The 20562-nt window shown below is 43.8% G+C and overlaps 1 protein-coding gene across 1 annotated transcript in view; it reads left to right on the top strand.

Moving 5' to 3' along the window:
• The window catches only part of LOC146959757 (thyroglobulin-like), a 46233-nt gene that overhangs the window by 19161 nt on the left and 6510 nt on the right, over nucleotides 1-20562 (top strand). The window contains exons 20-45 of the mRNA XM_085772934.1: nucleotides 414-576; nucleotides 2099-2257; nucleotides 2522-2665; nucleotides 3239-3403; nucleotides 3524-3628; nucleotides 4493-4596; nucleotides 4707-4836; nucleotides 5275-5448; nucleotides 6462-6632; nucleotides 7254-7313; nucleotides 8641-8703; nucleotides 8851-8988; nucleotides 9085-9267; nucleotides 9992-10106; nucleotides 10237-10316; nucleotides 10413-10559; nucleotides 12054-12113; nucleotides 12289-12423; nucleotides 13487-13672; nucleotides 14690-14897; nucleotides 15509-15596; nucleotides 15703-15856; nucleotides 17153-17406; nucleotides 17505-17672; nucleotides 18730-18870; nucleotides 19673-19860. Coding sequence (XP_085629060.1) covers nucleotides 414-576; nucleotides 2099-2257; nucleotides 2522-2665; nucleotides 3239-3403; nucleotides 3524-3628; nucleotides 4493-4596; nucleotides 4707-4836; nucleotides 5275-5448; nucleotides 6462-6632; nucleotides 7254-7313; nucleotides 8641-8703; nucleotides 8851-8988; nucleotides 9085-9267; nucleotides 9992-10106; nucleotides 10237-10316; nucleotides 10413-10559; nucleotides 12054-12113; nucleotides 12289-12423; nucleotides 13487-13672; nucleotides 14690-14897; nucleotides 15509-15596; nucleotides 15703-15856; nucleotides 17153-17406; nucleotides 17505-17672; nucleotides 18730-18870; nucleotides 19673-19860 — 3683 coding nt within the window. The remainder of the gene's footprint in view (nucleotides 1-413; nucleotides 577-2098; nucleotides 2258-2521; nucleotides 2666-3238; nucleotides 3404-3523; nucleotides 3629-4492; nucleotides 4597-4706; nucleotides 4837-5274; nucleotides 5449-6461; nucleotides 6633-7253; nucleotides 7314-8640; nucleotides 8704-8850; nucleotides 8989-9084; nucleotides 9268-9991; nucleotides 10107-10236; nucleotides 10317-10412; nucleotides 10560-12053; nucleotides 12114-12288; nucleotides 12424-13486; nucleotides 13673-14689; nucleotides 14898-15508; nucleotides 15597-15702; nucleotides 15857-17152; nucleotides 17407-17504; nucleotides 17673-18729; nucleotides 18871-19672; nucleotides 19861-20562) is intronic.

The raw sequence follows: 20562 nt of genomic DNA, 5'->3' as shown, positions 1-20562 counted from the left end.
TGGCCAACTTGCAGAATTTATTGTATTGCAACGTTTCGGTACTAGACCTTTTTCAACAAATGTGGAAACATTTGCTTGAAAATGTGGAAACATTTGCTTGAAAAAGGTCTAGTACCGAAACGTTGCAATACAATAAATTCTGCAAGTTGGCCATGTGTGCGGGAACTCTTCTTTCTCTACAATATTTCCAAAAATTCACGCCATTGGCCCTAAGTTGAACGTACTTTATCTAAAAAAGTAACATTCTTCAGTCTCAGAACAAATATTTGTGTATTTCTGGTTTCCTTCAAATTTTGTCCAATGGTGTAATTTGTGAACTTAGAGTCCTTGATGTAAAAAGGTTCGAGAACCACTGCGTTAAACAATTGCACGTTACTACATCTGTGTGTGTGTGTGTGTGTGTGTGTGTGCAGCTGCCCGTGTCCGGTAGCTCTGTGTCGGTGTGTGACGGCTCCTCGGTGCAGCTGCAGTGTGTCGGTGTCGGTGTCGGTGCTGAGTCGGTGGATCTGAGGCTCAGGTGGAGCGTGTCCCTGTCTGAGCTGCCGTCCCACAACCTGCCCGACCTGCACGACGTCGGTGAGTCTGTTTCCTCTTTTATAACATGTACAAGCAAACTGTTTTTAGACAAGCCCTGAGGATAGTGAATGACCCCTCCCACATCCGTCACTCAGTTTGACCTCCGACCCTCAGGTAGACGATACAGAGTCCCTCGCTGTAAACTCAACCGTTTTAAGAATTATTTTATCCCAACTTCTATCAAATTTCTTAACGAGTCTGTGCAATAATTCTTATAGTGCTGTTACCATGGTGAATTTATGAGGTGTATGTATGTGCTATGTTGTGGGATGTGTGCAATATGTGCTATGTTATGGGATATGTGCAATGCTGTTGGATTAACTCATTGAGTGCCAACCACGTAATTTCTCGTTTTTCGTTCCCATGCGTTGAGTGCCAAAAACGAAATTTTTCGTTTTTTGCTTTTTTTTTAAATTATGAAAATAGACACTTTAATACACATTATATGTAAATTTGGGGACTCTACGACGAGGAGAACTGAAATAGATGACGATCAAAGTCACATGACAGCTCATGATCTGGAAGTTTTTATCATAACTCAGCTTCTGCAAACGGAGTTCTGCATGCAGATGCAGCGCAGCTGCTCCGCTGCTGCTCCGCTCTCACCCGCGAGGCTGCAGCAGCTGGGAGCTGAACCAGGAAGCTCTCAGCCCACTGTCCCGCCCGGTCTTCATCTGGAGCAACACCGTGTCCTCCCCAAAGTCCTCCCGCGGTAAAATCTGATGGTCTCTGGACCAAAGCAGACCGGCACCACCGACCCGTACCACAGACGGACCGCGACCACCGGCGGGACCGGTGTTCCCGAGCCGCTGTGGCCGGCAGAGCCTCACGTTCCGCGGCGAGAGGCTGTGACACGGCACGGTGCGTCTGTGTTATTGCTGTTTAGTGGCGCCCCCCCCGCCCCCGATGGTGGTTTTGTGAATAGAACAACAATTGTTGTATATATTTATCTTATACGAGCCCTTTGATCCAGAAATGCGAGTGTCTGAAGAGCGACAGACACAAACAGAGCACCTTTCATAAAAGACGCTCTATCTCCTTTTCTAGAAAAAAAGGAGGGATTTTGGTGAAACCCAGCCATGTTTAGCTTGGCTTTTCTCAGGAACGGAGGCACGTAGAAACAAACGGTTTGTGGCCATTTGAAGGATAAAGTTAACCCTTTCAAATGAGCTACAGTATGTGTTGGTGGCAATAATATAGAATACACTATGGCTCTAAAATAAAAAGTCAAATATGGTCTAATTTGCCGGTACACTTGACTAAAACTTTGGAAAGGAGCGCGGCACTCAATGAGTTAATATGTTTGAGGTGTATTGTTCTTTTTGTTTTTTGTTTTTGTCATTGTGGCCATTAAGGCATTTATGGAGCAGCTACAGTGTCCAAGACAAATTTCCCTGAACGGGACAATAAAGTTTATCGTATCGTATCGTATCGTATCGTATCGTATAACAACAACAACAACAACACACACACGTGATCAGAACCATCAGAAGTTGATCAGGTTGTGTTCTTCTGTGTTCAGGTTTGTTCCTGAACGAGTCCAGACTCCTGGAGGGAGTGCAGAGGCTTCTGGGAAACATCCGGTCCATGTTCACGTCGGAGCCTAAACTGGTTTCCATGACGACGGCAACTTTCGGCTGTTCCCCCGGTTACCACCTGTCTGGAGACGGTGAAGGCTGCGGTGAGTCGTCTGGTCTGGACTGGTCTATACTGGTCTGTACTGGTCTGGACTGGTCTATACTGGTCTGGACTGGTCTTTACTGGTCTGGACTGGCCTATACTGGTCTGGACTGGTCTGGACTGGTCTGTACTGGTCTCTACTGGTCTGTAATGGTCTGTTCTGGTCTATACTGGTCTGTTCTGGTCTATACTGGTCTCTACTGGTATGTACTGGTCTGTACTGGTCTGTACTGGTCTGTACTAGTCCCCGTCTCTGTCTCTACAGTGGCTTGTCCTGCAGGCAGCTTCTCCAGAGAGGGGGCGTGTCTTCTCTGTCCTGAGGGAACCTATCAGGACGAAGAGGGGCGGGGCTTCTGCAACAGCTGCCCCACTGGTTCCTCACCCGCTGGATCCTCATCTGTCAGTCAGTGTGAGTCAGAGCTTCACTCACTGGGCCTTAAACCATCAATCAATCAATCAATCAATCAATCAATCAATCAATCAATCAATCAATCAATCAATCAATCAATCAATGGAAATCTAACTCCCTGTGTGTGTGTGTTTAGAGTTTAGAGTTTATTTATTTAGCACAGAAATGACATGACACATTTCAATGGCTAACAAGTAAACATAGAAAAAAAAGCAGATTAAGTGCATACATAATCAATGTTACATGAGCAAAATGAACAGAAATGAGAAAAAAAATAAAGAGATAAAGTGCAAAGTGATTCGGTAACAAATAGAGACAATAGAGATAAGGTACAAAAAAAAAAGTATTAATTAAACTCATAAAGAGACAAAGTGAGGATGTGGGATATGGAGAGAGCGAAAGAGAGCGAAAGAGAGAGAGGAAAGAGCGGGAAATTCAAGAGAAGTTGAGATGTATTTGTAGCTGCTTTTTAAAAAGTGAATAAGAAGAAATGGATCTTAGTGAAGGAGGTCGTCCATCCCAAAACATAGGACCTCTGTAAGTCAAATTAAACTGATGGTGTGTGTGTGACAGGTGTGACGGACTGTCAGGGGCGGGGCCTGCGCTGTTCGGAGAGCGGCGACTTCCTGTCAGCGCAGCCTGACTTCCTGTCCGGCAGGTGGAGGTGTGTCAGCAGCGAGGGGGCGGAGCTTCAGTGGACCAATAGCGGCGAGGCTCTGACCGATGAGGAGTGCTCAGGTGACGACGCAGCAGCAGCAGCAGCCAATCAGAGAGCAGCTACTGTTTGTTTATTTTTTTTAACATATGGATCAGTGCTGTTAATTTGTGTGTGTGTGTGTGTGTGTGTGTGTGTTGCAGTTCTCAGCAGGTTTCAGGCTGTTCCTGGATCAGATCTGATTGTCGGAGCTGAAGATACTGAAATGCTGCAGACGATGACCTCTGACCTCAAGACCTGTGTCCAAGGTGACACACACACACACACACACACACACACTGTGCTCTTCACCAATCATGTGTACCACACCAAAAAAATGGGTGTATGCCAATTCCACCGCAAGGATCTGAATTTATCAATCTTAACATGAGCGTAGGGTTGAGAATTTTTGGTAACACTTTACTTTAATACATGTTCATACTGTAATATTGACATTACACTGTCATAACCATCAATGAATAGTTATGACAGCTGTCTTTAAGTGTCATTCGGTAAGTTATATCACTTTGTTATGACAACTTGACATAATTTGGCACTTGGGTCTGCTATGACAGGTTATGTTGTCTTTGTGTCAAGTTGTCAGAACAAGGACATCTCAAATAATGTCAACTTTGCATCAAAAGTGACATAACTTACCGAATGACACTTAACGACAGCTGTCATAAGTATTCATTGATGTTTATGACAGCTGTTATGTCATGGTTATGACATTGTGGTCAGTTTTATCAAAGGTCAAAAGGTCAAAGGTCTCTTTATTGTCATACAACACATGTTAAAAACATGGGATGAAGGAAATTTCGATGCCCTGGTCCCATGCCAGCCCACTAAGATAAACAAAAATAAATAAGTACAATAAATAGAAACTATAGCTAAAAACTATGGTAATGTCATTTAAAACATACCGTAAAAAAGTAAGTATGAACACGTATTCAAGTAAAGTGTTACCAAACTTTTAAACTTTTTTGAGAAGTTTTACCAGTTTCTTCTAGAATTTTTAAAAAACTCTTTTTGTGAGAAATTTGACCACTTTTTTCTAGAATTGTTTTGAGAAATTTGACCACATTTTGTAGAACAGTTGAATCTGAGCTCTGTTGTGTGTGTGTGTTTCTCAGCTTGTGCAGTGGAGCCGTCCTGTCACCATGTGGCGCTGTTCAACAGACAGTGTGAACTGTACAGCACACACACACTGAACACACACTGCAACACCTCGCAGCAGGTACATACAAACACACACACACACACACACACACATACACATACACATACACATAAACATACACACACCTAAACATGTGATTAACGTGTGTTTGATGTGTCGTTCTCCAGACCAGTGGGTTTCTGGGTAATCCTCAGGCCGAGCTGTTTGATTGGCTGAGCTGCTCTGTCAAAGTGAGGGGCGGAGCTTCAGAGCTGGTGGTCATCAGGAAGAATGGTAAGGTGTTACCGTGGCAACCAGGCGGCGACGGACACTTGGAACAACAGTTAGTTTAGTTTAGTTTAGTTTGTTTGGGTCTTGACATGGCTCCTCAATGTACAATAGAAATTACAGCTCAACATAAATACAGCAGCGAGACAAGGTCTAAAAAAGAAAAGAGCAATAAAACAGAAAATATGTAAATCAAAGTAAACAATAAGTAAATTAAGAAAGTGTACAATAGACATTTAGATTGAGTTGTAGGCTGAAGCTTAGTTTATTTTGCCTACCCTATTATAAATCAGGTTATATTAAAAACTATGCAATCTACTAGAGATGAAACTCTCTACAGCATAGCAGGCATCATGGTTCATTGTTCTAACTTACATGAATTGATCATCCTATTTTTGAGTGTTTTTTAAATGATATTATGGTAGTCTGACAGGTGTGTGTGTGTGTGTGTGTGTGTGTGTGTGTCAGGGGTGGAGTTTCTGCAGACCAGGATGACCCGCGTAGTCTCAGGTGTGTTCAGGACTCAGGTGTTCCCGTCCGGTCGGACCTCGGTGACCGACGCTCACCGTTTCTGTCAGGACAGCTGCAGCCGCGACGCCTGCTGCGACGGCTTCGTCCTCAACCACAACAGGCTGAACGGAGGTAGGTTACCATGGAGACGGGCCGGGTGAGTGAGTGAGGAATGAGAGTGGTGGAAAAAGTTTCTTTAACAACACAATAAAGGAACAGGTGCATATGAGAACCAAGGGGAAACAAACAAACATATAGTATATGTGACAAACATATGTGTATAATAAAACAAAGGCCAGGGCTTCTTTTGTAAATCATACTTACCAATAATACTAAACAGTTTAATGGCATTTTTCTTTTTCATAACATTCATAAGAGAGTTTTTATGAAATGAAGACATTTGTTATGAAACATGTAAAAACCTAAGAGTTGATTTTTAGAAATTTGCACTTGTGTCTGTATGTTATTGATGAGAAAGTCATCAAGTTGTGACCTGTACAGTCACCACGCTATGAGATAATCACGTATAATTATGTAACATAACGACACATGAAACAAATACTCTGAACTACTTTCTCTCCTGAAATCCCTCCGCCCAGCAGCCGTGTCAGGAATGTAGTTCCGGCTGCATTTACCTCTAAAACAACTCTGTCTCATATTGTTACATGATTATTTCATAGTGTATTGTATCCTTGGAGAACATTTGTGAGATTGAATTTCTATAAGAGGAGTATAAGATATTACTATGAATTTTACGTATAGTTTTGTCAGGAATTTGAATCTTTTCAAACTCACAGGTTAACTCCAAGAGAGAACCAGTGATACGTGATCACACATGTTTCGGTGTTGTCTAAGTGTTGTCCATTGTCTAACTGTGTCTATTTATGCCTCATCTTTGTATAGTAGCTTGTATTCTGTGTATTTTATCACTTTCCTGTTATGTGTAGGGACTACATATGGAAATTAGCTGGGAGCTAAATCTGGTGCAACCATCTTTTCATTTTTTTTTCCTTTAAATGATTAATGTAATTGCACACTGTCCCTTATTAAACTAAGAAACTAAACTAAACTAAGTGATGGTTTTAGATATGGATGTAAAAGTGTTAGTGAGTGACTGGATGAACGCCCCCCACCTCCCCCCACAGGGTCTCTGTTCTGTGGTTGGCTGAGAGCTCCGTCGGTGCTGATGTGTGGCGACCAGGACTGGGACGTGATTGGACAGGGACCGGCCAGTCGTGACTGTGGGACGAAGCTAATGGAGAAGGAGCAGGATGGGCGCTTCGTGTGGGACTTTGGAGGAGAGACGTTCACGTTCGGTGAGAAAACATTTATACAACATTGCCACAAAGAATGAAAAATGCGATGCATACAAGACGTCTAGCTTCAGCTAATGTGCAGTCTTTGTCCCTGGTCAGGCTGAAGAAGGATAAAAGATACTGAATACAATAAGTGCAATAATACAAATACAGTGAATAATACAGTGAATGGATATCATGAATAAATAAACACAGCCACAAAATTTAGATTAAGAAATTGCACAGATCAAATACATTAAACATTAGTAAAATGCTGACAGTGACTTGAGATAAGTTAATGTTCACATTTCTGCTGCTGCTTAAGCCAATGTTTAGCTTTAGCACTAAACATCTTTAGTTCTATTTGGGATTTGATTTCTGGTGGTAAAAAACTCCATAGGTGTGTACCCAGCACTGAAAGGGATGATTGGCCGAATGTTGTCCTGCATCTTCGAATTTTACAGTGTTGCTTGTTCATGCTCCTTGTCGTTGTCCCACAGTTGTCTGACTTAGTAAATATCTGTGACATCGCAAAGTTCAGACAGGAAGTAGGTTAGTTTCTCCCCACTGACGCTGTGTGTGTGTGTGTGTGTGTGTGTGTGTGTGTGTGTGTGTGTGTGTGTGTGTGTGTTTGGTTCCCAGGTGCCTCAGCTCTGCCGCAGGACGACGCCTTCGTCTTCCAGGGCGTCTACCTGAACTCAGGTACCTGACCTCTGACCTTAACCCTGACTCCCACTGCTTTTTTTATTGTGCAATACAAGTGACAAACATGGAGACATGACAAGACTTTAGACTTTTTTTTTTTAGACTTTATTTTATTTGCACATAAAAGATAAAACAAAACATTTACTTATCTCTCTTACTAGTAAGAAAGATATGAAAAAGAAATGTGCAGGTGAGGTCTGAAACCCGAAAGGCTTCTAACACGACCTCACCTTGATCTAACAAATCATTGAAGCACAGTCAAGAAATAATAATCACATACCTTGTGCAAGGTAGAGAAATAATACAATTAAAAAAAATAAAAAGAAAGGGGGAAAAAATGAAGAAAAAAAAAGCAGGGAAGATGTTGGTAGTAAAAATAAAAGTAGTAGTAATGATAACAGCACTAAATAAATAAATAAATAAACGAAAAGAGGTGATAAAAGAAAGCGAGACAAAAGAAGAGAACTGGTACAGATGATTTAAGTTCAAGTAAACACTAAAGGGAAAAGAAAAGAAAAACTAGAAAAAAAAAACCATGGGGCGCTAGGAAAACAGAATTAAAAAGCAAAGCACAAGACATGAAGGACCTAACACCGCAACACAGTTGCCAAAAAAATAAATGAATTGAGAAAAAAAAGAAAGAAAGAACAAAACAAGAGAAGCTGAAAAAATAAACATCAGCAGCCAATCAAAGAGAGTTAGATAATTAAAACAGATTAAACCTTTTCTAGTTTTAATTTTAGCTATAGCCTATCGAATATTTCAAATAAAAAAAACATCAATTTGAACAGCTTGTCTGCATGATTATCATTTGACAGACACTGTTGATATCGACACTGGTATCTTGTACAATGCACAATAACAAGGTACGTTTATACATGGCACTGGGCCCAGATTAATAAATTACAGTTTTATATAACATATACAGTAGTGGGTCCCTGCTGCATCTCTGCATCAGTTTGGGGGTCTTTGGCCTAAAAAACGTTGAACACCCCTGTGTTAGACATTAGCAAGAAAATAGAAAGAATGAATAAAACTGAAATAAAAATAGGAAGAAAGAATATAAGTGAAAATAGACAACTTAAAAAATGCTAATAAATGTTTTTTCGTTTGTTTATTTCAGTCATTTACTTTTTTCTTTTTTTTTTTAAATTATCACTACGTCTAACTTTTTCATAGATTTGTTCTTTGATGGCCCAGCTAGCTCCACAGAAACACACACACTGACCACTGCCACAGTTTATACACAGCAGTGTGTTAAACATCATGATGATTGGTGTGTACGTGTGTGTGTGTATGTTGACTGACTGTTTGTGCATCTCAGCAGCTCGTTCTGGTTCTGGTTCTTCGTCATGTGGAGCATCGACAGAACTCGGTCCTCTGGACGGTGTGTAAAAATATTATTTTACATCACATCAGAAAACAAACATCCTGTCGTCCGATTGTCACTCACACACAGAGGAAGATCAATATAATGTGTGTGTGTGTGTGTGTGTGTGTGTGTGTGTGTGTGTGTGTGTGTGTGTGTGCTCAGTGTCAGTGCAGCAGAGGTTCGAGTCCCTGTCAGGAGACGACGTCCTCGTCGACCCTCAGAGGAAACTCCCGTCTCTCTCCTTCTGGCTCAACAAGAACAACTACAACTCCCAGCAGGCATTGCTCTGGTGCCTCTCACGTATGTACCTACAGCCGCAAGTTGTTGTTGTTGTTACCTGTGCCCAGGTGTGTGTGTGGTGACAGGTGTGTGTGTGTGTGTGTGTGTGTGCTTCAGGCTGTGAGGTGGAGCCTCTGTGCTCGCTCTGTGACATCACAGATGGCGACGATGACTCAGCAGGTTTCTTCAGCTGCTCCTTGTTTCCCGACACCAGAGTGTGTGGAGGCTACGAGACACCGCTGAGACGAGCCTGTCGCCCCCTGCTGGACCGGAGGCCCAACAACACCTACAGCAAGAAAGGTGGGAAACCCTTTACTTTTTTTTCCCCATCACTGGGAAAAAAAGAAGATTAAAAAGAACGAGACTGTCTTTTGCATGCAGAGGGCCGCAGATCTGGAACAAGCTAGATGAGAGCTTGAAGGTGGAGACGTCCATCTCCATTTTCAAGAAAAAGCTAAACATTAAATTACTTAGTTTATATACTGTATATAAGCTGCAACCATTGAGCATCTGAACCATAGTAAATTGAATGTAAATTTTATAATCATCTGCTTTTTTATCTACATGAAAAGCTTCTGTTGGTACGCTTGGGGTCCACGTTGTCTAATGTCTGTTAATGTTTCATGTACTGTATTGTTAGTTTTGTACGTGCTTTATTGTTGTGTGTGTGTGTGTGTGTGTGTATTCATACTGTTAATGTTTCGTGTGTATTGCAGTCTTGTATATGCTGTATTGATTTGTGTTATATGTATCCAGGCTCCCGCAATAAGCTTTTGGTAGCTTCAATGGGAGACCTGATTCACACAAAATATGTGTTGTGTGTTTGTGTGTGAATAAACCAAACACACACAGTATCCTTCTCCTCCTCCTTCCCCTTCGTCTTCTCCTTGTTGTTGTTATTCTCATTCTTCTGATAGGAGAAATTGAAAGTGTTACAACTGACCCCATGTTACAACCGTCCCCGCTCTCCCCTATGTTAAGTGGATGTGTATTATTGATTATTGATTCCTCCTGTTTGTACCAGTGGATCTGTCAGGACCGGTCAGGAGCTTCTACACCAGAGTTTCCTTCCAGAAGATGGTGTCCTACTCCGTACGCAGCCGAGTCAGCGTGAGAGAGGACACACCGCTGTCTGAGGGGTACACACACACACACACACACACACACACACACATACACACAATAAATATATTACTGTATATGTGGAGTTAACATCTTCAAAAAGTGAAAGTTTAGTGAGTCAATCTGCATGTGTGTGTGTGTGTGCAGGTTCAGGGAGTGTGAACGTCGTTGTGATGAAGATCCTTGTTGCCGTGGCATCGGTTTTGTCCGAGACACCAAGTCAACAGGTGACTATAGGTGTAACGGTGATGGCTGCTGTTTTGTTTAGTTTGTTTACTATTAACTGTGTGTGTGTTCATGTGTGTGTGTGTGTGTGTGTGCAGGGGCCTCAGACGTGGTGTGTCTGTCTCTGATCAGTCTCGGGGTTCAGACCTGTGGTGAGGACGACAGGACGACCTGGAGGACTCAGGACTGTCGAGAGTCTGACGTCAAGACCAAACCAGAACCGTTCGGCTGGTATCAGAAACCTGGTAACGACCACACACACACACATATATATACACACACATATACACTGACTGAAAAGCATGTGTTATGGGCAAAAGCTTAAAACTTCACAGAGCTTAGAACTGATCCTTTAGTGATTTGAAAGGGTTTCCCTTATGGGAACCTCAATCTTGGTCCCCATGTCGTCAGTGGTGCCCATTGTGTAGGTGGTCCCCGTGTTGTCAAAGGTCCCCATGTTGTCAGAGGTCCCCATGTTGTAGGTGGTCCCCATGTTGTCAGAGGTCCCCATGTTGTAGGTGGTCCCCATGTTATCAGAGGTCCCCATGTTATCAGAGGTCCCCATGTTGTAGGTGGTCCCCATGTTGTAGGTGGTCCCCATGTTATCAGAGGTCCCCATGTTGTAGGTGGTCCCCATGTTGTCAAAGGTCCCCATGTTGTAGGTGGTCCCCATGTTGTCAGAGGTCCCCATGTTGTAGGTGGTCCCCATGTTATCAGAGGTCCCCATGTTATCAGAGGTCCCCATGTTGTAGGTGGTCCCCATGTTGTAGGTGGTCCCCATGTTGTCAGAGGTCCCCATGTTGTAGGTGGTCCCCATGTTGTAGGTGGTCCCCATGTTGTCAAAGGTCCCCATGTTGTAGGTGGTCCCCATGTTATCAGAGGTCCCCATGTTGTCAGAGGTCCCCATGTTGTAGGTGGTCCCCATGTTGTCAAAGGTCCCCATGTTGTCAGAGGTCCCCATGTTGTAGGTGGTCCCCATGTTATCAGAGGTCCCCATGTTGTCAGAGGTCCCCATGTTGTAGGTGGTCCCCATGTTGTAGGTGGTCCCCATGTTATCAGAGGTCCCCATGTTGTAGGTGGTCCCCATGTTGTCAAAGGTCCCCATGTTGTAGGTGGTCCCCATGTTGTCAAAGGTCCCCATGTTGTAGGTGGTCCCCATGTTGTCAAAGGTCCCCATGTTGTAGGTGGTCCCCATGTTGTCAAATGTCCCCATGTTGTCAGAGGTCCCCATGTTGTAGGTGGTCCCCATGTTGTCAGAGGTCCCCATGTTATCAGAGGTCCCCATGTTGTAGGTGGTCCCCATGTTGTCAGAGGTCCCCATGTTATCAGAGGTCCCCATGTTGTCAAAGGTCCCCATGTTGTAGGTGGTCCCCATGTTGTAGGTGGTCCCCATGTTGTCAGAGGTCCCCATGTTGTAGGTGGTCCCCATGTTGTAGGTGGTCCCCATGTTGTACAGTGTCGGTGGAACAGTAACATCTGGGGACCTTTGACAACATGGGGACCTTTGACAACATGGGGACCTCTGACAACATGGGGACCACCTACAACATGGGGACCTCTGACAAGATGAGGGCCAAGATTGAGGTTTGATTGATTGAGGTCCATACCTATAGTGTAGGTGGTCCCCATGTTGTGACTGTGTAAACACATTAATATCCCCATCACGATACAAATACAAGCCCACACATAAACACAGTGTAACCCAGTGTGTGTGTGTGTGTGTGTGTGTGTGTTGTCAGTGAACCAGTGGAGTTCAGCTCCTGCTCTGTGTCCTGAGTTCAGCCTCAAGACAAACACAGGTGAGACTGGATACTACTGATACTATTACTCTTACTAATGTTACTACTACTGCAGTACTACTGTTACTGATACTGTAATACTATTACTCTAGTGCGGCTGTTACTGATACTACTACTATTACTAATACTGTTACTGTTATTGCTGTTATTACTTCTCTTACTGATCGTGTCTCAGTGTCTCTGGACGTTTGGCGTCTCCTCCCTTACTCCTCCCTCCTGGTCGACCCGTCTCTCTCCACGTATGACGTCATCCACTTGAGCCGTGACATCAGCACCGACCGGAACAGGACCAGGGATTGGTGTCTCCATGGTAAGAAAACAAACACAACACAACACAACACACGTCTTCCTTTACCAGATAAACTCGTCCACGCCCTAATCTCCTCCAGGCTTGATTACTGTAACAGCCTGCTCATCGGTATACCCAACAAACACCTTCAGAAACTTCAATTCATTCAGAACTGTGCTGCCCGAACTCTGATGAAAACCCGCAAATACGACCACATCACCCCCATTCTTCAGAACCTACACTGGCTTCCCATAACCTCAAGAATCCAATACAAAATCGCCCTCATCACCCACCTTTGCATCTACAGCAACGCCCCGCAATACCTCAAAGACCTCCTTACCCCTCACTCATCCACCCGTAACCTCCGGTCCCAAAGCACCAACCTCCTCCATCAGCCCCGCACACGACTCCGCACCATGGGAGACCGAGCCTTCTGCTCCACTGCCCCCCACATCTGGAACTCCCTCCCTGAACACCTACGACAACCCCAGTCTATCGATGCCTTTAAAAAAGGGCTTAAAACTTTTCTGTTCAGACGGGCTTTCCTAGGTCGTTCCTAGATGTTTTTATTCTCTCTCTGCACTTTAATAAGGGGCGGCAGTGGCTCAGGTGGTAGAGCGGGTCGTCCAATGATCAGAGGGTTGGCGGTTCGAATCCCGCTCTGTCCCGGTTGCTGCCGTAGTGTCCTTGGGCAAGACACCTTACCCACCTTGCTCCTGATGGGTCGTGGTTAGCGCCTTGCATGGCAGCTTCCGCCATCAGTGTGTGAATGGGTGAATGTGATGCACTGTAAAGCGCTTTGGGTATCGTTTCAGGTATAATCAAGCGCTATATAAAAACAGACCATTTACCATTTAATCTCCTCCTTTAGCTGTTTTATCTACTGCTGATTTTAACGTGTCTGATTTTTCTCTTAGTCTTTTGTTTATTTTGTTTCTGTTTTCTTTAGCACTTTGAGATTACTTTATGAAAAGTGCTTTACAAATAAAATGTATGATTATTATTATTATTATTAGATAAAGGAATTGGACCCAGATTAGAGATGAAAAGTTATGTCATCACTTCCTGTTCAATTCCTGTTCAGCCTGTGAGGAGGCGGAGTCTTGTGTGGCCGTGTCACTCGGGGAGGCGGAGTCTGCCGCCCGCTGCGTCCTCTACCCCGACACCACGGCCTGTGGGCTGAGCTCCGCCCCCGGCTCCTCCTCGCCCGCCGCCACTTCCTGCCGGCTGGTCGTCAGAGAGCCGGCCGCCCAGGTGTACCTGAGGACAGGTGAGCAGCGTCAGCCAATCACAGCACAGAGCACAGGTTGGTGTTGGTGCTCACCTGGCTTATTTATTATTATTATAACCTTTATTTAACCGGGTTTGTCCCATTGAGATCCAAGATCTCTTTTGCAAGAGAGACATGGCCAAGAATGACAGCACATAGTTTCAACACATAGTCACATTAATTAAAAAACACAAAACAAATGAACAAACAAACAAAACAAAAAGCAATTCAATTTTCAAAATTAGTTAAAAGAATTTACAAGATTACCGGTTGTCAAACATTTGCACTCAAGTAAATCATTTGCACTCCTGAAGCCTGGAAGTGATGCAATTTATGATGGACTTGAAACCAACCAGACTTTGGAGTTTGAGCTCTGACTGCAAACTGTTCCCGTGTACTCGGAGCAGAAAATCTAAAAGCTTTCTTCCCCATTTCTGTTCTCACCTTAGGAACAGTAAAATGACAAAAGTCCTGAGAGCGGAGACTGTCGACCCTGTTAGTCAAGATTAGAAGGGATGATAAATAAGATGGAATCATCTCAAGAACAGCCTTGTAAATCAGCACATACCAATGGCCGAGCCTGTGCACATATAAAGATGGCCAGTTTACTTTACTGTACAAGACACAATGATGAGTTAGAGCTCCACAGTTTGTAATAAACCTCAGAGCATCATGATACACACTATCCAACATGTGGAGGCATTGAACGGAGGCATTCATTCATATATAACACATCACCGTAATCAATAATCGGAAGAAAGGTCGACTCCACCAGTTTCTGTTTCACCCTAAAAGAAAAGCAAGACTTATTTCTAAAATAAAATCCAAGTAAAAGCTTCAGCTTCTTTACAGTATACTGAATATGTGCCTTAAAAGACAAGTGGTCATCAATCAAGAACCCCAGATATTTGAAAGTAGATATAAGTTCAATTTGTTGACCAATACTGGTGACAATGACAGACTGACTTGATCTTGCTGATTTAGAATTCTTACGTGTCTTCTTATGTGTCTCCTCAGAACGGTTGCCGCCGGTTACGACTGTCGCCATCCCGGGTCACGGGACCTTGCAGGGCGTTGCCGTGGAGACAGCCCTGGGCTCGGACCTCCAGAGGACGGTGGTTCAGTTCCTGGGAGTCCCCTACGCACGTCCACCAATAGGATCGCTCCGCTTTGAGGAGGCGCAGCCAGCTGATTGGACGGGAACCTGGGACGCCACCAAACCACGGTAACCACCTGTCTGTCTGTCTGTCATGATGTGAAACTTTATTACATTATGACATCATGACACCGATATGCTAATAACACCGTATTTTGTAATAAGTTGTTACATAATGAACCAAATTATTACATTTTCTTCATAAAAAAATGCAACACCTGCATTTTGTAATAATTTGGTGCATTATGTAACAACTTATTACAAAATGCGGCAAAGTTTATTACATATTGCGTGTGAGGGATGATGCCCGACGACAAGCTGTCACTAATCAGGAATTGTGGCTGAATTTACCTTAATTTGTGTAACTTTGTAAAGACTTGATTTATTATCTTAGTTGTTATGTGTTGTTCTTTGTCATTATCTGAATTTTGTCATTACTATTTTATATTTTTGTGTATTTGAATATTGTGCTGATTATTAAACAAATCAATCAGAGGTTACTCAACAGTTTCTTAGTACTTGAGTAGTTTTTTCAGCAAGTACTTTCTTATTTCTCTTATTCAAGTAAATAGCTTGGCTACTGCTATGGCTCCTTTTTACTTTTACTCGAGTAATATTATTCTAAGTTACAATTCTCTTACTTGAGTACAATCTTTCTGTGTGTGTGTGTGTGTGTGCAGGCCGACCTGTGTGCAGCCAGGTGAGGAGGAGTCAGCAGGTGTCTCTGAGGACTGTCTCTACCTGAACGTCTTCTCTCCTGTTGCCGTGGTGAGTCTTCCTGTTGCCGTGGTGACTCCTCATCTCTCTCAGGTCGTCTCACAGTTCACCTTTGAGCTCACCTGTCTCTGTGTGTGTGTGTCTGTGTGTGTGTCAGAGGGGGCGTGTCCCAGTCCTGGTCTTCTTCTTCAACCCATCAGCCAATGACAACGCGGCGGGATTGTTGGACGGCTCCGCCCTCGCTGCTGTGGGTAACATCGTCGTGGTAACGGCAAACTACAGGACTGCAGCGCTGGGATTTCTGAACACAGGTGAACAACACACACACACACACACACACACATACCTCTTCCTTAACCACTCCTTTATATATTAACGACATCTGTAAAATGTATTTTTTTGGTGAAAAACACGAATATTCTATGTTCTGGTGATAATCTCCAGTCTCCCCTGTGTTACCAACAAGGAACTGATCAAATTAAAGTGTTGGTTTGATAAAAATAAACTATCACTAAATGTAATAAAAGCTAAAGTAATGCTTTTTGGAAATTGTGAATGTAAAATCGCAAGTTCACCTTTAAATTAAAGACAAGCTCATTAAAAAAGCAGCACAAGATCACAGCATACAACACAAGATACAGTAATACAATACAACACAATAAAAACCAAAAACACAAAAATGTGTAAAGAAAAAGACAAAAAAAAAAGACATTTTGGATCAGAAATCCCTACTTACTTTGTACCATTCACTTATCACCCCCTATTTGTTATATTGTGTTGAAGTATATGGGGTAATACGTGTGAAAGTAACCTGAAACGGATATGTACATTGCAGAAGCGAGCTATAAGGTTAATTAAACCAACACTAAGGAACTTTTCAACCTTCATATAATATTTTCATAACTTTTGTGATGGTACATCGACTTACAACAGGTTGAATGACACCTCTGTCATGGCCTGAGGGGGTCTGTATCATTATGGTCTGTATCGCCGTCACTGGAACTAAGCAGCTTTGAGGAGCATGGTAGGACACTGGCTCTCACTTAAGTTTCACTTTCACTTTCGTGAGTCACGACGAGGAGGGAACAGCAATGCGGCACCTTTCTGTCAGATTGTGCGTGTGTGTTTACTGAGAAATGATCCGCTGGAAACAGAAACTTAGTTTGGACGTCTTCTGTTCATTTCCATGCACCGGGAGATCAAGATGTTTACGATGCTACGCGCTGGTGCTCATGGGAAATGGAGTCTTCCTTCAGGCAAAACACTACCGCTTTGGGCCACTGTCGCCGCCAAACTCAACCAAAACTGAAAGTTCTTTAGTACTGCTTTAACCAAGCTGGTCATCTGGACCATACAAATATTTTGTTTTTAGCCTCTAAAACATAAAAATTTCTGGACCTTGAAATGTAAAACTGGTCAACTTATGTTCAATGTAATTAATAACAATGTTCCAGCTGTTTTCCGAGAGGGGGGTTATTATTATTTGTGTTAAAACACCCTGTTGCCCTATGGAATGGCTTTAGATATAATGTATTTGGTGCTGCTTGTACTCGGGGGAAAATTAAGAAATGAAAGGAACGACTTGACTTGCCTCTTCCTCCCCCCAGATGATGAGTCTGGTCTCCGTGGTAACTACGGGCTGTCGGACCAGGAGGCGGTGCTTCGCTGGGTCAACGCCCACATCTCCCTGATGGGCGGAGACAACAGCAGCGTGACGGTTGGAGCGGAGCGTCAGGGCGCTGACATCACCAGCCTTCACCTCCTCTCCTCCTCCTCCTCCTCCTCCTCCTACTCCTCCGCTTCCTCTTCCTCCTACTCCTCCTCCTCCTCTTCTCCTCTGTTCCACAGGATGATGCTGATGGTGAGTCTGTCGGTCACTCCAGATGTTTCCTCACTCAGCAGCTGCTTCATGTGGAAAACTGACACCTCCTCTTCCTCCTCCTCCTCCTCCTCCTGCAGGGTGGGTCTGTCTTCTCTCCGTCCCTCTTCTCCTCCTCCTCCTCCTCCTCTTCCTCCTCCAGACGTCTGGCTCTGGATCTGGCCTCGGAGCTCGGCTGTGTGACCTCTGACCTCCCCTCCTGCCTCCGGGCGGCGCCGGTTCACCAGCTCAACGCTGCTCAGACCAAGGTAGAGTTTAAAGGCCTGGTTTCTGTCTCGCCTGTGCTTGCGGAAGAAATAAAAAGTTAGGGTATGGAATTTCAATCACTCTCACTCACTCAATCTATATTACCAGACCTTCAGAAGCGCTAGTTCTCAATGTGTGGTCCACTTTTGTCTAGAAATTTTTCATTTTTTTTCTTTTGAAAAATTTTTACCACTTTTTTTTGAGAAATTTAAACTTTTTTTCTCAAATTTTTAAAGAAGGTTTTTTTTTTGACGACTATCGATCATCATGTTTGCTCTGACATGACTCCCAGTCAACTTTTAATCCACACTGGAGTTTGAATCCAGCGGGGAAAATGTCTGTCTTCTTCTCTGTTTCTGGTGTTTATGTGTGGCAGCGTTACAGCGCCACACACAGGCCTGGCGGATTTACTACAGTGTTTAGAGTTGTTTTTACTGGATCAGAGTGGAAGCAGAGATTTATGGAAACAATGATGCATTTAAGTAGCCTATAAATCTATCTGCCCCCTAGCAGCAGCAGATCTCTTTGCTCCGTAGGTCTAGAAATGAGCCATAGGAACTTTTTGACTCTCGAACACCGTTTGTGTTGACCAATCACAGCGCTCTATCTGTTTAAAGAGTCGTTAGGCGGCTTAACGCCATGACGACATACATTTTAATTGGCTTGTCAGGCTAACGTCATCCTGCTCTTTGCTCTGATTGGTCGTAGCGCTACCCTATTGGTGCAGAGGCAGTTTGAAAGACAGCCTTCATCCCGCCCCCTGGATTGAGCCGAGGTCTACCGCTCGTTACCAGACTAGACATGTTGATTATATAGTCTGGGTGGTCAGGCTAGCATTTAAGGGAAACTTTTTCAAAATGAACAAGAAAAAGATTGTTTTGAGTTCACTCACTGAGGCCTCAGTGTGCCTAATTTCTGCAATTTAGTGAAAATAAGATAATAAAAGGTACAATCTCAACAAAAACAGTTTGTGTCGAAGCTCAAAACTAACGGAAGTTAAGGTCCTAAAAACATAATGATTAGTTTTTAAAAAGCCTCTCACCTGTCCTGTCCCTGCAGCTCCTAGCGGTCCGTGGTCCCTTCAGGTCCTGGTCTCCAGTCCGCCGTGGCTCCTCCCCCCCATCAAGCCTCCACAGAGTCGACCTGCTGCTGGGAACGTCGGAGCAGGACGGGCTGATTGGCCGAGCTCGCCGGTTAAAGGTCAGAGGTCACAGGAAGTCACACCCCACACCCCACCCCTCCACAATAAGGGTCATTTGTGGTGTGAATTCAGCCCGAACCTTCTCCAAACCAAATGCAAAATCTAGTAATGTACAAAAAAGTGCCTTTTTGGATTCAACAGGCTTCCGTTTTTGTCAGAAAATGCAGAAATCATCACTCATTAGCTACATGCCAGCCATATTTTTTATTTGGTAGTTTTTCATTTGACACATAACTTTCTGACAGTTGTAAGAGTCTCTCCATGTTTCTCCTCCTTCTGTGACAGTAAAAATGGTACATTTACAACACAAGATGATTGTCTTTGAGTTTTTTTTATTCTATTTTATCCTCGACTATTTGAATATTTGAAAATCATTGCCCATCCCTAGAAGACACACTCCCCAATATATAGGAGGCATTGATGAAGGCTCTCCTCCGTAGTTGTCTTGTGCGTCTTTGCCCTCAATGATGAAGTGACGTAAACGACTGGAAATACCAATTTAAAAGGGCAGCGAGAAACGCATGCATGACCCCCATTGTGTAGCTACTTTTTATGCAATATCCCGTCCAAAATTTTTATCCAATAATTGAGCAACTGTAGGACACACATGCTTTTGTTTTTAAAGTTTGTCTGCTTGCAATGTGAATAGGAACTGCACCAAGTTTTTAAAAAAAACGTTTTTTCCGTACCAAAGCAAGTGAACTATCGGACTTTCCTGGTGTGAATACGTTTGAGTCAGTGACTTGGACCCACTCGGGCTCCACTTCCTGTTTGTACCGGGTGTTTTGTGTGTGTGTTCAGGACTTTGAGGCGCTGCGGGGCCGGGCCGACGGGAAGACGGCGTTCTACGAGGCGCTGAGTCGCTCGCTGGGCGGGGAGACAGGAAGTGAGCTGCTGAAGGAGGCGGCGGCCTGGTTCTACTCTCTGGATCACAGCCCCTCCCCCGCAGGATACAACCTGTTCTCCAGAGCGCTCAACAACGCCACCAGGTTAGAGACACACACCTGGACCCACCTGAGACCTGGATCAATACCAGGGGCCTCATTTATCAAAGAGCGTGTAAAAGTCCTCTTAAATTTTCAGTACGACGGAAAGGCAAAATGTGCGTACGACCAAAAAATATACACTCTTTTCAGATCTATCAAACTCCGCGTACACACGGCTGCACGGTATTTCCATTGATAGATCACACCGGACCTGAGAAAAGCGTGGATGAGAACACGCCTCATACCCAGCCCCCTAAACGGCCCCACGCAACCATATGTGGTCAATGCAAATCAGTTACGTGCATATTAAGTAGCCATGTGCACTCTGGAAACGTGTGGAATGACGTCAGTGGAAGACGGTGAAGACAACAGACGGACGGAGAGCGGAGAAAGAAGCGGAATTTCTCTGAAAGCGAGATGCACGGTAACACGGCAATATCAGTCAGAAACATCATCTTGCATTGAAAGGCTACAATAAAAACAAAAAACTCCCAAATCTAAATGAAACAGAACAGAAAGAAGAAGATAGTAGTAGTAGTAATTTATTTGTCCCCGTAGGGAAATTGGGTTGCAGCAGGTCACTTGAATCATATTTATTCTGCCCCTTATTTTAGATTATGTCATAATAATTTAAAACAGGGTTTCCACTGCCAGTCAGTACTACTTTGCACCCCTTTCCACTAACCCCCAACTTCCGTTCACTGG

This window comes from Trachurus japonicus, unplaced genomic scaffold (assembly GCF_045865225.1).
Source record: "Trachurus japonicus isolate A0001 unplaced genomic scaffold, Traja_1.0 AP031100.1".
Taxonomy (NCBI): Eukaryota; Metazoa; Chordata; class Actinopteri; order Carangiformes; family Carangidae; genus Trachurus; species Trachurus japonicus.
The sequence above is the reverse complement of the archived record's forward strand: the minus strand, read 5'-3'. Positions and strand labels throughout refer to the sequence as shown.